General features: G+C 38.3%; 1 protein-coding gene across 1 annotated transcript; it reads right to left on the bottom strand.

Moving 5' to 3' along the window:
- Positions 1 to 4,277: 4,277 nt before the first annotated feature.
- LOC109240040 (DUF21 domain-containing protein At5g52790-like) lies at positions 4,278 to 8,214 on the bottom strand. Its single transcript, XM_019406659.1, has 13 exons — positions 7,871 to 8,214; positions 7,709 to 7,785; positions 7,355 to 7,438; positions 7,157 to 7,270; positions 6,941 to 7,027; positions 6,655 to 6,794; positions 6,481 to 6,568; positions 6,265 to 6,338; positions 5,458 to 5,642; positions 5,319 to 5,374; positions 5,167 to 5,213; positions 4,809 to 5,085; positions 4,278 to 4,528 (listed from the first exon to the last, which is right to left on the bottom strand). Exons 1-13 carry the CDS (start codon positions 8,049 to 8,051, stop codon positions 4,484 to 4,486), a joined length of 1,455 nt encoding a protein of 484 aa, XP_019262204.1. The 5' UTR covers positions 8,052 to 8,214; the 3' UTR covers positions 4,278 to 4,483.
- Positions 8,215 to 12,881: the final 4,667 nt, after the last annotated feature.

Here is a 12,881-nt window from a genome sequence, read left to right as displayed (position 1 = left end):
CTCATAAGCCCCCGGGAACTCTATCCCCGATCACTCCTTCTATTATTCCGTGTGGGGTTGCGTCCAGGCTCGTTATTTCTCCGATCTCCACTGTATGGCTAGTATCTATCTCTATTCGATCGTGGTTCCCGATCGACGTCCCTTTTAACTCTATCCACAGGCCTGTTGGGGTAAATCGAACCAATTGGAGTTCCTAGTTGATCATCTTCGACCCAATCTTCGACTGATATCGATTGTGTACATCGGCCCAAGTGACAGCTGGATATTCGATCAAATTTTGCTTCAACTGTTGTGAAGCTATGGAGCTCCGACTGTTGAGACCTTGTGTAAAAGCTTGAACAGCCCAATCGTCGGTGACTGATGGCAAATCCATTCTCTCCGCTTGGAACTGAGATACGAATTCCCTGAGCATCTCGTTATCCTTCTGTCTTACCTTGAAAAGGTCCGATTTCCTTGTTGCAACTTTAATGGCTCCGGCGTGGGCTTTCACAAAAGAATTTGCGAGCATAGCAAACAAATCAATAGAGTTAGGTGGTAAGTTATGATACTATATCATGGCACCCTTCGATAAAGTTTCTCCAAATTTCTTCAATAGAACGGATTCAATATCATTGTCTTCTAAGTCATTCTCCTTTATTGCGCATGTGTAAGAAGTGACGTGCTTATTAGGGTCAGTGGTCCCATTGTATTTGGGGATTTCTGGCATATGAAATTTCTTAGGAATGGGCTTCGGAGCCGCACTTTGAGGGAAAGGCTTCTGCACAAACTTCTTTGAATCCAAACCCTTTAGAATCGGAGGTGCCCTCGGTATTTGGTCAACCCGTGATTTGTACGTTTCTACCTTTTTGTCATTAGCCTCAATTTTCCTTTCACCTGATTCAATTCGTTTAGTGAGCTCCTCGAGCATCTTCATAATGGCGGGATCAGTCCCCGATACATTGGCGTTCGATTTCTCCGGTACAGGTTCGACTCTATGAATAACTTCTTGTGATGTTTCGAGCTCAATTCTGCTTGGTGCTCGATTTTAATTTTGGAGTTGCGCTATCTTAGTTTGTTGAGTTTACAACATTTTGAATATCATTCGAAGGCTAATTCCGCCTTCTCCACAGGTCTATGTATTCTGATCGGTTGCTTGGGCATCTCTACGGACACTATTTCCCGGGTCGACGCCGAGATTTGCATTTAGGGCGACGTGTGAACTGACATCGACGGGGTCTGCGATCGGTACTCCCTCGTGGCCATCTTGAGGCACTTCAATCCTTGGGGCGGCTACATTATCGTTTTCTCCATGGAAACCGAGGCCGTCCTCGGCGTGAGTGGGTACTACTTGCGAGTTAGACATGTTGATCCTGAAATCAAAAACACTCACAAGAACAAGCGTAAAGTAGTGTGTGTTACGTGAATTAATTCCAGGCAATCACTATTATCCTTAGCCCCACGGTGGGCGCCAAAACTATTTACCCTTAAAATTGGATAACAATTAAACTTATAATGTGGTTTTAAGGACACGTGATTTCACCTAATACCAATTGATAAATGTAAGGATTAGTAAAAGAAATTGACAATAAGATAAAGTAAACCAGTGTTACAACATAATTCAGCCCTCGAGCTCGGATGCCCTCGAACTAGTTGGTGCAAGAATAGTAGAAAATATGACAAGCTGATTGAACAAGAGAGTGTAAACTAAAGAGAGAATATTGTATTGCTTTGATATGCGTGAATGTAAGGTGTTTACAAAATGATTAAGACCCTATTTATATAGTAGAGGAATCCTATCTATGGTACAATTCTAATTATGGAAGTAAATTCCATGATTAGCCTAAACAATCGCCCTTGATTTGATCTGTTCCGGAATTTCCACCGTGATCTTCGAACAGTCACGGATATCTCGCTTTTCGGTTGTTGCGCTTTGTTCGAAGTCTGCCATATTTGGTCTCGATCGTTGCTGGCCTCGATCTCGACAGGCACCTCGATTCTCGAACTTGATTTATCGTCGTGCTCTGGTCTGATCCACTACGAGGCTGACCTTCGATGCAATTACCTGGTCTCGATCAAATAGTCAAATCGAGTAGGCTCGATTTTACTCGTATACAACTATATATAAAAGCCAAAAAGTATCGGAACAAACGAGCTTGTTATAAATAAGATCGATTATAGTTGCATTTTTTTTTTCTTTTCCTTTTGTTTATTTCTTTCGTATCCTTTTCTTTTTTCGTGTTTCAATCCCGACAACCTAAAACCCTTTATTTTGTCAAAATTGTTATAGTTACTTTTTGGTATCTGTTCTGTCTGATTGTTTAATGCAACTTTATTTCTAAATGCATATAAAATTCTCACATTTAAGATTCCAATTGTAAGAACATTCACACAGTAAAATAAAAAAGATAATATGAAAAATTCATGTTATATTTCATGAATTATTTTTTTTAATTACTAAGTGATTGAAAAGAAATAATGTTGGCTATTGTTTTAATAATCCCAAGTATCCCTTCTCCTTTGTCATTTCTCATGATTCATCCACTCCACCTGGCTAATTGATAAAATTTTGACCTTTTGTTATAAGCACCATCAGCTAGTATTCAGTTTGCAAAAAAAATAAAGTTGGTGGTGATGCCCACTTAAAATATTCGTCTTTACTGCACTTAAAATTAGAAGTTATGTATTAACTCCAAAACTATTATTCTCATTTTAATAGCTCAACTAATCCATTGTTGGAACGTAAAATTTAGCTTTTCTCAAATCTTCATCACCTCTTTTGGCAGTTAACTTGTTAACGGATACTCTATTACAATTGGAGAAAGGGCAGAGGCGCCAATTTTTAATTTATTAAATCAATGATGAATGATTTGATTACAAACTCTATATTTGTCACCAACTTGTTGATTTTGTGGATGGAAGGGCGACTAGATCGAGTAGTTTATATGGAAACTAGTTAGAGATAGCCCGTGCTAAGCACGGGCCCAATAGCACTGTGCTTAATATAAAAGATTTTCACAAAAATTGAGGTCACCCAATTAACCGTCCATTCAATTGCTTAAACTAACAATGACCGGTGAATGTATAATATATGCATAATTTATGTATTATGTGTGTATAATTATATATATAATATGTAATTTATGTAAATGACTAGAAAAAATAAATAATAAATATAGTCATAAAAATTTGGATTTAACTTGTTGACTTTCTTAACTTTTCATTGTTTTAAGTGTAGTACCTTTAGAACTTTGAGCCAAAAAATAATAATAATTAATTCAGTTATAATTGTATTTTTCTTTTAAACCTTATTATGTATCTTAAATTTTCAATTTAATTATCACTTACAAGGTACTGAAGCAACTGCAATAATCTTGAGCATTATAGTACTACCATTTCGTAATGTAGTTGGCATCTATAACAAGGTTATAATTTTATTTCATAATTGTGGATTTATTATCTATGCAATAATTTATATTTTATGTAATTAAAATAAAGACCATTTAAAAAGCTAATCACATAGAAATGTCCAAACCAAAAAAGGTTTTTAAAATTTTATGTAAGATCACAACATAAAATATCAAGTTAAGTATTTGTACGTAGTCTCTGAACTTTTAAAAATAGTGGGTTAATTTACATATATTGAACTTAAACTAAATCAAACAGTCCCTCAAGTTAAATAATTACGGTATGGATAATATTACACTCAGTAGTCATTAAAGTAGATTTAGCCACGTGGATATCAAATAGACACTAAAGTACAAATTAATACTACATGTGATGAGAATCTGAATGGACCCCACATTATTAAATGATGTGCCACACATATTTCCAAATCTAACCCTAAGCGGGACTACCTGCTTATCCCCCATAGTTAGAGACTTAGAGTAGACTGTAGAGCATGGATGGACCAATATGGAATATAGTGAAACATTATGAAATGACAGAGATACCTTTGTGATGAAACAGACATGTAGTGGTTGAAATCGCATGGCAGAAAATTACGTCTACCCAAGAATGCATGAACAAAATCTTGCGAGTCCAGGATTAATCAACCCAAAACCTATTCTAGTTCATGCAGTACAAATAAAATATAATAATAATAATTTCTACCTTTTGACTTTCCAACACTGTAAAGGTCTCTCATGTTACCAATTAAAAGCTGGCCATGATGTAGGGTTCTTGAAAACTCCAGTATGTGTTTGGAAAATATTTGCTTGAAATTGAAAAACATATATTTAAATCTAAAGTAATAAATTAAGAAGTAGTATCTACAAGGTCTCGTTATGTTTGGACTTGAATTCCATGAAAAAAAACTTGAAGATTATTATAAGTCAAAATTCCATTTTTTCATATGACTTGAAATACTTCTGAAATAAAAAATTTCACTGGTATTTCAAATGTTGAGTTCATTAGGATTTCTGATTGCCAGCCAAAAGATAAATTCATCTCAACTTTGTTGGCTGAGAAACTTAGACCGCAGAGTGTCCTCAAACTTCAGCAAGTACTAACTACCGTGCTTTTCCAACTTCTCATAAGACTTGGTAGAGACCTGCAACAGATTTTACATACTGTTAATTAATATCTATAGTATATAGTACAGGGGTTCTCTTAAATAATCTTCTAAATCATGGGAAATAACATCCACATTTCAGCAGTTTGTTCTGAATGCTTCACAATTGCTGAAGGAATAAAACTTTCTTGTTTCTGTACCCTGTATGTAGTTTCAGAAAAAAGAGAAAAAGACCAACCAAACTAGAAATTGTTCATTCTTTTAAAATCAACACCAGCATTTTGATCATTTTTAAATATTGCAGATTTTGGTTCATTACCTTATTAGATGATGGAGAGGTGCGCGCAAATCTGCTTGGAGAATTCGAGTTTATTAAATGCCCCGGGGAAACAGATACTACAGTTGGTGACTGCATATATGGGGAAACAGGTGACCGCAACATTGGACTTTGTTGATAAGATATTTGTGTCTGATGAATACTTGAAACTGGAGATGCTATTGGACTTTGCCACTTCAGTTTAGAAACCCCTGACGCCACTGCTCCTGGAGATCTTCTAGGCGAAAATATCATTGAGGGAGGAATATTTATTCTAATTCTGTACACAAGAAAATCAGAGACTCAGCTATGTCAATGCATTCTTATGATATTGTTAACTGAAATTGCTACAGTTACATACTTGTTGTGAACATCAACATAATCATCAGTCTCATCGTATATTGGTTCCTACGACGAAAAGTGAAAGAGTTAAAGCAGACCAATTAGCTAGGAATCATCAGTTTCGGAAAATTAAACAAACAGAAAACATAACCAAACAAGTATTAATTTTACCTGCAGAAGTTGTTCAAGAACATCTTCCATTGTAATGATACCAATTGCTTCTTCTCCTATAATTGAAGATCATTCCAATTTATCAAAGATATACAATTCTCTGGTAGTCCAAAAATTATATTATTCTGACTATTCTTACCCTTTTCAACTGCAGGTTCTTGATTTGGATGGGGAAGGATGTTTATCTTGATTATATCGTGTTTAGCAGTGGCATTTTCTGCAGCTTCCTTAGTATTCCTACTACTCTTTACCACTACAGCCATATGGCTGTTCCCTTTCTGGAACTGGTTCAGAAGATCATATAATGGTAAAGAATCTGGGACCCTGAGGGGAATTAAGTAAGCAAGATGGATGACAGTTTTAGTTATTTGAATCCAAAATTTATTCAAAAGAATTGTTTAAAATTTTCATAGACAACTTTCCCTTTTACTGATCCGGATTTAAAAGGGCAGCCCGGTGCACTAAGCTCCCACTATGTGCGGAATCCGAAGAATGGCCGGACCACAAGGGTCTATTCAGAGGTGGAAACGGCAGGATTTGAACCTTATGGATTCGGGATTGTAATTCTTTTAAGTTACTAGGTTCTAAACTAATAATTTGTAAATATTCAATTGAGTTTTTAAGACTAATATAGGGTTTGAACAAAAGTTTTTGGGTTCGGCTGAACCCGCACCCCATACTCTAGCTTCGCCCTTGGGTCTATTGTATGCAACCTACACTGCATTTCTGCAAGAGGCTGTTTCACAGTTCGAACCCGTGCCCTCCTGATCATATGGAGGCAACTGATCTGGATTTACTTTTATATAAATATCACAGCAATTCAACTAGTATTTTCTTAATATGTCCAAGCCAAATCAACAGCTAAAATTGGAACACAGGGAGACGGGAGTATTACTTTCTTGAAAAGAATGCATCATATTATATGTAAGAATTTACAGTATCGTACTCTGGCATACTCCTTATACTGAGATCTTTGATTGGCACCTCATCTTCAGGATGATATTTTATCAAATTCTTCACCTAGAGAAGGTATGAAGGGTAAAGATATTGAAGAAAAGTTAAATATGCCATACAAAAGAATATCAAAATTGTTGCAGAATGATGCTAGTATATTTGTTTTATTATCCCATTAAATAGTAATAGAGTTTCTGAAAAGACTTACTAAGATTAGTCCTACAATGTTCGTTGGACTGCCAGAGTATACAGGTACGCGACTGTGGCCTTTACTTATAATCAGATTCATCATCTCACTAGGAATATAATCATCAAAATTTGGGTCACTATTAACAAGGAGTGCTAATTGAAGGAGAAATTTGACAGAGACTTAGTAGCATACTCGGTAAGTTTAGAATGAAGATCAAGAGAAAATACTCTGGACATGGGGGTCATTGCATCTTTAACCATTTTCTGTGCTAGGTCCAATGCTCCAGCAATTATGGTAGTTTCGTCGTGGCTCAACTCTCCGCCTTTCCCTGCCTATCATCACCGGAGGCAAATTCAGGATCTAAAATTAGTGACCGGTTCAAAAAGAGTATGATTTTATTATATGTATTCTTTTTTTGCTGTTGCATATGTTTACATAATCGGCTGAATCAAGCAAAGATAAGGTACAAAGCACTAACCTCATTACCATGCATATTTACTAAGGTTTTCAGCTCTGCACGGCGTAGAAGTGCTGAGTGCCCTTTACCCAGGAGTCGATCCAACAACTGATGAAACAGAGTGAACAGAAATAATTAATTAGTTGACTAAACTATGCCCTTTACATTACTATTTTAATATTAATCTGGGGATTAGGGCTTAATTTCTCTAGGATTACAAAGAAGATAAGACTTTACCTTACTGATGGGATAAGATAAAGGGAAGACAATTATGACAAGCAAACGAACCAAAGGTGACAATCTTGCACCAATGCTCAGTCCATAGCGAGAACAGACTGCCTGAGGAATAATCTGTGTGGCAGGGAGAAAATTGAAATTGAATAAGTCAATTTAAAGAAACAAACAGTAATTAAAAAAGAACTCTTGAAAAACGACCTCTCCAAAGGCTAGTATGAGGGTGACTGATATCAGTATAGCACCCCATGCAGGAAGTAGAGCATCTAGAAATATTGGAAGAGCCTGCAGTTTCATCAAAACATTAAGCAGATATCAGTTCAAAAAATGGCAATATCACTACAAACCAGTGGCGGATCCACAATTTATACGTTGTGAATTCTAAGTTGAGATCTAGAGCTTGTTCTGAAATATATATCTGACTATATATATATATATATATATATATATATATACTGGGTTTTTTTACTCATATATAAGGATCAAACCCTGAAACACTATATTCCGCTTAAGTCCATGAACCTATTCTTGGATTCACGACTGCTAAAAACATACCTCCATGGCCATGGCATTACATATTAGAAGGGTACAAAGGAGCAAGTGCTGATTCTTTACAATGGGCAGAATTTTCTCTGTGATCAGTTAAAAATAGAGCACTTAGAACTCAAAGTGGCAGAAAATAATTGGATCCAAACAAGCAAAGGAATATATAATTACCTGCGTTTTTGCGATCATTTGGCTGACCAGCCTTAATGAGGACTTCAAGATCCATAAGGCTAAGGGACATGAGTCCCAGTGTTAGTCCAGACATAAGTCCAGCAAAACACACAAGTGACACACTGATTACTAAGTATACCCAAAACATGGTTTCACAGCATGGTACATCATTTGCTGCCATTTTGTGTTAATTAATTTAACAATTTTTCTGATACTAAAGCTAAAAACACAGGACGTAACGCACAAAAGACAGGAATTTGGAACAGAACTACTGGAACTTATATAAGGAGGAAGAGGAAGCAGGTGGAAATTGCAACCTGTGGATAAGTGATTTTTTTTTATAAAAAGAATGATGAGATGGATTAATCTACATATATATACTAGTGCATTTTTAAAATCTAGCTGTCTGAGACACTAATGATTATTTAATGATTTAATCCATTCAGTAATGATTAAACAACCCCAATTAAAACTTACGGTCGAAACACGTAGTTGCTCAGGGAATAAGCTAGATTTATTAATTATGATTGTCTGCCCGCTTTCTTATGCATCATTCATTAATAAGTTCCTCAAAACTTGATTAACATTTTCTTTTATAAAAAAAAAAAAAAGAGAGAGAGAGAACTCGATAACATAACATAAGTTATCGACCTGGGACACATCGAATCAGTGAACTTCCTAGTGCGTTGTGACGTGGAAGACACTTCCAAATTTACTACTCCTATAAATCAACTTTTATGTACTAATAACCTTTCTGAACCACGAAACGCTATATATTGCTATATAGAGTAAAATGTTAGCAAAATTTGATGGGGAAAGTAGGAAAGGAGAAGAGAAATACGGAAACAGACAAACGATGATCAAGAAAAGGCTCAAGGCGTGATACGATCATTGTCTCAAAAGAGCAATTGTATGCCTATGTGGGGTAAGCTAAAATATAAACAAAAAGTGTTCAAGCTAAAGCCTACTGAAAACGAAAACTAGACACTTCTCCGTCTCTCATCTAAAATTAAAGCATTAGACTAAAACGGTCCAAAATGATCTTAACATGATGTAATATCGTGTGATTTGGGCCAAGCCCAAAGGAGAGGTTGTATATGCGTCTTCAAAATTACGAATACAGTTAGTAACTTGCTCATAGGCGGGCAAACACATTAAGCTGAGCCCTATGCTATCACCCCAACTAGTAGAAATCCGCTAAAAACCGACCAAGCCGTACCGACCAACGTTGGTCTGTCAAAAAAAGCGACCAGAAACCGTTCAGCATGGACGGAAACAGGAAAAAAAAATATTTTACATTTTTTTAAAAATAAATACCGACCAAAGTTGGTCGGTAAATTGGTCAACAAGTTTACCGAGCTGGTCAGGCTTGCTTAGTCAAAGAAACTTTTTGATTGCCGACCAACTTTGGTCGGTGTATTTTATTTCCTGGAAAATAACGGACCAAAGTTGGTCGGTTATTAGGCCAACATTGGTCAAACTTTTGAATCACTTTTATATTTACTATCTAAATAATATAAATGAAATCCGTTAACACTTTATTTTGTAATACAAACGATGAATACACTAATGTAACGACCCGACCGGTTGTTTTGCTTTCTAGAACTACGTTCCCCTAAATAAGACTTCCCGTACTTGCTTTAACTTATTTATGACTTGCAAGGATGGTTGGTTCGGGATTTGGAAGAGTTTGGGTTGAAATCGGAACACTTGGTTCCTTAAGGTTGGCTTAAAAGGCCAAGTTTGACTTCGGTCAATATTTTGAGTAAACGACCTCAGAATCGGGATTTGACGGTTCCAATAGGTCCGTATGATGATTTCGACTTGGACGTATGTCCGGATCGGGTTTTGGATGACCTGAGAGCGTTTTGGCGCTTAATAGTGAAAGTTGATTCCTTAAGGATTTTGAAGTTCTTTAAATTTGGTCTGGAGCGGGTTTTTGTGTTATCGAGGTTTAAATGGAGTTCCGAGATCGAGAATACTTCCGTAATGTCATTTAAGACTTGCACGCAAAATTTGGTGTCAATCCGAGTAGTATAAGTGTGTTTCATCACATTGGAGATAAATTAAAGAACTTGAAGTTCATAAGTTTGAATCAATTGGTTTTAGGGTGTGATTCCTAGTTTTAATGCTGTTTCCGGCATTCCGAGGGTTCGAGCGAGTCCGTTTTATCATTACAAACTTGGGGGTGTGTTCAGGCGGGGCCCCGAGCGCCCCGAGCGCCAATCGAACGAGGCTCGGATCAAGTTGGAAATTTTAGGCAAGAGCTGGATGCCTAGCTTCTGTCATAACCGCACCTGCGGTTGGTCACCCGTAGATGCGAGCTCGCAGGTGCATGCCATGACACGCAGATGCGGCTAAGGCTGGCCAGCCCAAAAACCGTAGAAGCGGTCCTTTCTTCGGAGAAGTGGAACCGCAGAAGCGGTTGCCCATCCGCAGAAGCGGCCCCAGCCGGCCTAGCGAGGTTCCGCAGAAGCGGACCTTTTTCTGTAGATGCGGTGGGCGCAGGTGCGGCCCAGGACCGCAGATGCGGAAATCACTGAAGGCAGTGACCTTCATTTAATACGGGAGTTAGATGTTTTGGCTCATTTTTCACTCCATTGTGGACGATTATTGAGCTTATTGAGAGGGGTTCTTCACCAAGCTTTTGGAGGTAAGTAATTCCTACTATATGTGAGTTAAATACTTGGATTTTGGGTAGATTAACATGTATAGATAGTGGAAATCATGGGATTAGAGTAAAACCTAGGTTTTTGAAACAAGATTTAACCACGAAATTCGTTATGGAATCAAGTAAAAATCATATATTCTTGATCCTTAGGTTATGGGTAACAACTTCCTTCGAAAATTTCCGGGGATGAATTTTAGGAACCTTGCCTTTTGGGTTGGATAATCACTTTAATAGCGAGAATATGAATTTGTAAACCTATAATGATTGGTTTTTACACTATTTGAATAGTTTCGGATTGTACGGCTCCGGTTTGAAAGTTTGAACGCATTCTTGAGTTGGAAGTAGGCTCGAAACGAGGTAAGTCTCTTTTCTAATCTTGTAAGAGGGAAATTTCCCCATAGGTGAAATTATTCATATATGATTAATTATGGGGGGCTACGTACGCACGAAGTGACGAGAGTCCCTTCGTAGCTACTATTCCTGTTATGTCCGGGTAGTTCTAGGCTTACACCATGCTTTGTGGGTGCCGTTATATGATTATAATTATTAATTTGCATTGAACGGGACTAAGTTGAAGATGTTATGATTTCAAGGATTTCAAGTAAATATTTATTTTGATAAGAATTGAGGAAAACATTAAATTATATTTATACTTAACCGCGTCGCAAGTATATTCCGCGAGCGGGGTAATTTTTTCTACTACTCTCATGGGAGCGGGCCGTTCGCCTCGGCGGGATACTAAATGTATATATAGTTCGGGCCATTCGACTCTCGGCGGTGCACAGTTTACTTTTATGTGGGATCGGACCGAACGTCTTCGGTGGTATTTGTGTGTGATTATAGAACCGGAACCCTTCTTATGATTCATTGCTTGAAAGGTCACTTGTTTTAAATGAGGAAAGTCTCTAGTTTTACTAATTGGATGAAAGGATTTTCGGTATTATTCTTGTTTGAGCTTGTTTTTATCTACATACATTGTGAATCAAAATATTGAACTTCATATTATTATATTTGTCGGCCCTAGTAAGTGTCAGAGTCGACCCTTCGTCACTACTTCTACGAGGTTAGGCGAGATACTTACTAGGTACATATTTCTATGTACTCATGCTACACTTCTGTACTTGATTGTACAGGATTTGAGGCAGGTGCATCTGGCCATCCGTCTGGCACGTAGAGTGGACTCCTCAGCTTGAGACTTTCCGGTGAGCTGCCCTTTTGAGCCGTTCTGCAGTAGCTGGAGTCTCTCTTTTGTCTTTATGTTCCTGTCTATTCCTTTTCCAGATAGTAGGATAGTATGGTTATATATATTCTACTAGATTGACCACACACTTGTGACACCAGGTCTTGACACACACATTGGTAGACTTATGATGTTTTGTCTTATCTTCATGATTGAGATTCACATTTATTACTTCCATTTAAATATGCTTAAATTTTTAAGCTCTAAATTTCTTAATCTATAATGGAAAGTTATCACGTACTAACTACACAAATGATAATTTACTATTTGATTAGTGTTGGCTTGCTAACAACGGTGTTGGGCGCCATCACGGCCTAATATGGAATTTGGGTCGTGACAACATGGCATCAGAGCACTAGGTTCACGTAGGTCGCACAAGTTATGGGCAAACCTGTTAGGGTCTTGCGAATCGGTATGGAGACGTCTGTACTTATTTTCGAGAGGCTACAGGGTGTTAGGAAACTACTATTTATTCATCTCCTATCGTGCAGTTGATGGTATACTAAATTCCTTCTTCTATTCTCTCACAGATGGTGAGGACGCGTACGACGGACGTTCCAGACCCGGGAGGAGCTGCTCCCCCCGTTGCTAGAGGCCGAGGCAGAGGCCGGGGGAGGGCACCAGCCCGAGGTAGGGGACGAGGGCGTCCTAGAGCTTCCCCAGTTGTACCACCGGCAGATCCAGCAGGGGATCCCATTATCGAGGAGTAGGGCGAGGTGCCCGCAGCAGAGCCTGCCCCAGCGGATTTCATGACAGCACCGGGCTTCCAGGAGGTCATGGGCCGTATGCTGTGGTTCATGGACTCTATGACTCAGGCTGGTTTATTTCCAGCAGACCCAGCCACATCTCAGGAAGGAGGGGGAGCACAGACCCCTACTGCTCAGTCTCTTGGGCACGCAACTGCCATATACCAGACTCCAGGTACACTACCCGCGCGTGGTGCCCAGCCAGTTGCAGTAGTGGCACCTAAGCCCAGACCAGTTGCGGACGCCGATTCGTAGAAGTTGTTGGACAGATGGACTAGGCTACACCCTCCTATCTTTGGTGGTGAGCTTCATGAGGATGCCCAAGATTTCATTGATAGGTGCAGGGACAGACTG

The sequence above is a fragment of the Nicotiana attenuata genome, unplaced genomic scaffold (genome assembly GCF_001879085.1).
Source record: "Nicotiana attenuata strain UT unplaced genomic scaffold, NIATTr2, whole genome shotgun sequence".
In the NCBI taxonomy this organism is placed as follows: domain Eukaryota; kingdom Viridiplantae; phylum Streptophyta; class Magnoliopsida; order Solanales; family Solanaceae; genus Nicotiana; species Nicotiana attenuata.
This window is presented reverse-complemented; position numbering and strand designations above follow the sequence as displayed.

Excerpts from the sequence above, each read along its gene's own strand:
- LOC109240040 (XM_019406659.1), bottom strand. The coding sequence starts at position 8,051 with ATGGCAGCAAATGATGTACCATGCTGTGAAACCATGTTTTGGGTATAC. Across the intron at positions 7,028-7,156 it reads TATCTTATCCCATCAGTAAG|TTGTTGGATCGACTCCTGGG; the intron begins GTAAAGTCTTAT and ends CTGTTTCATCAG. Across the intron at positions 6,569-6,654 it reads CTTCATTCTAAACTTACCGA|TGAGATGATGAATCTGATTA; the intron begins GTATGCTACTAA and ends TTATATTCCTAG.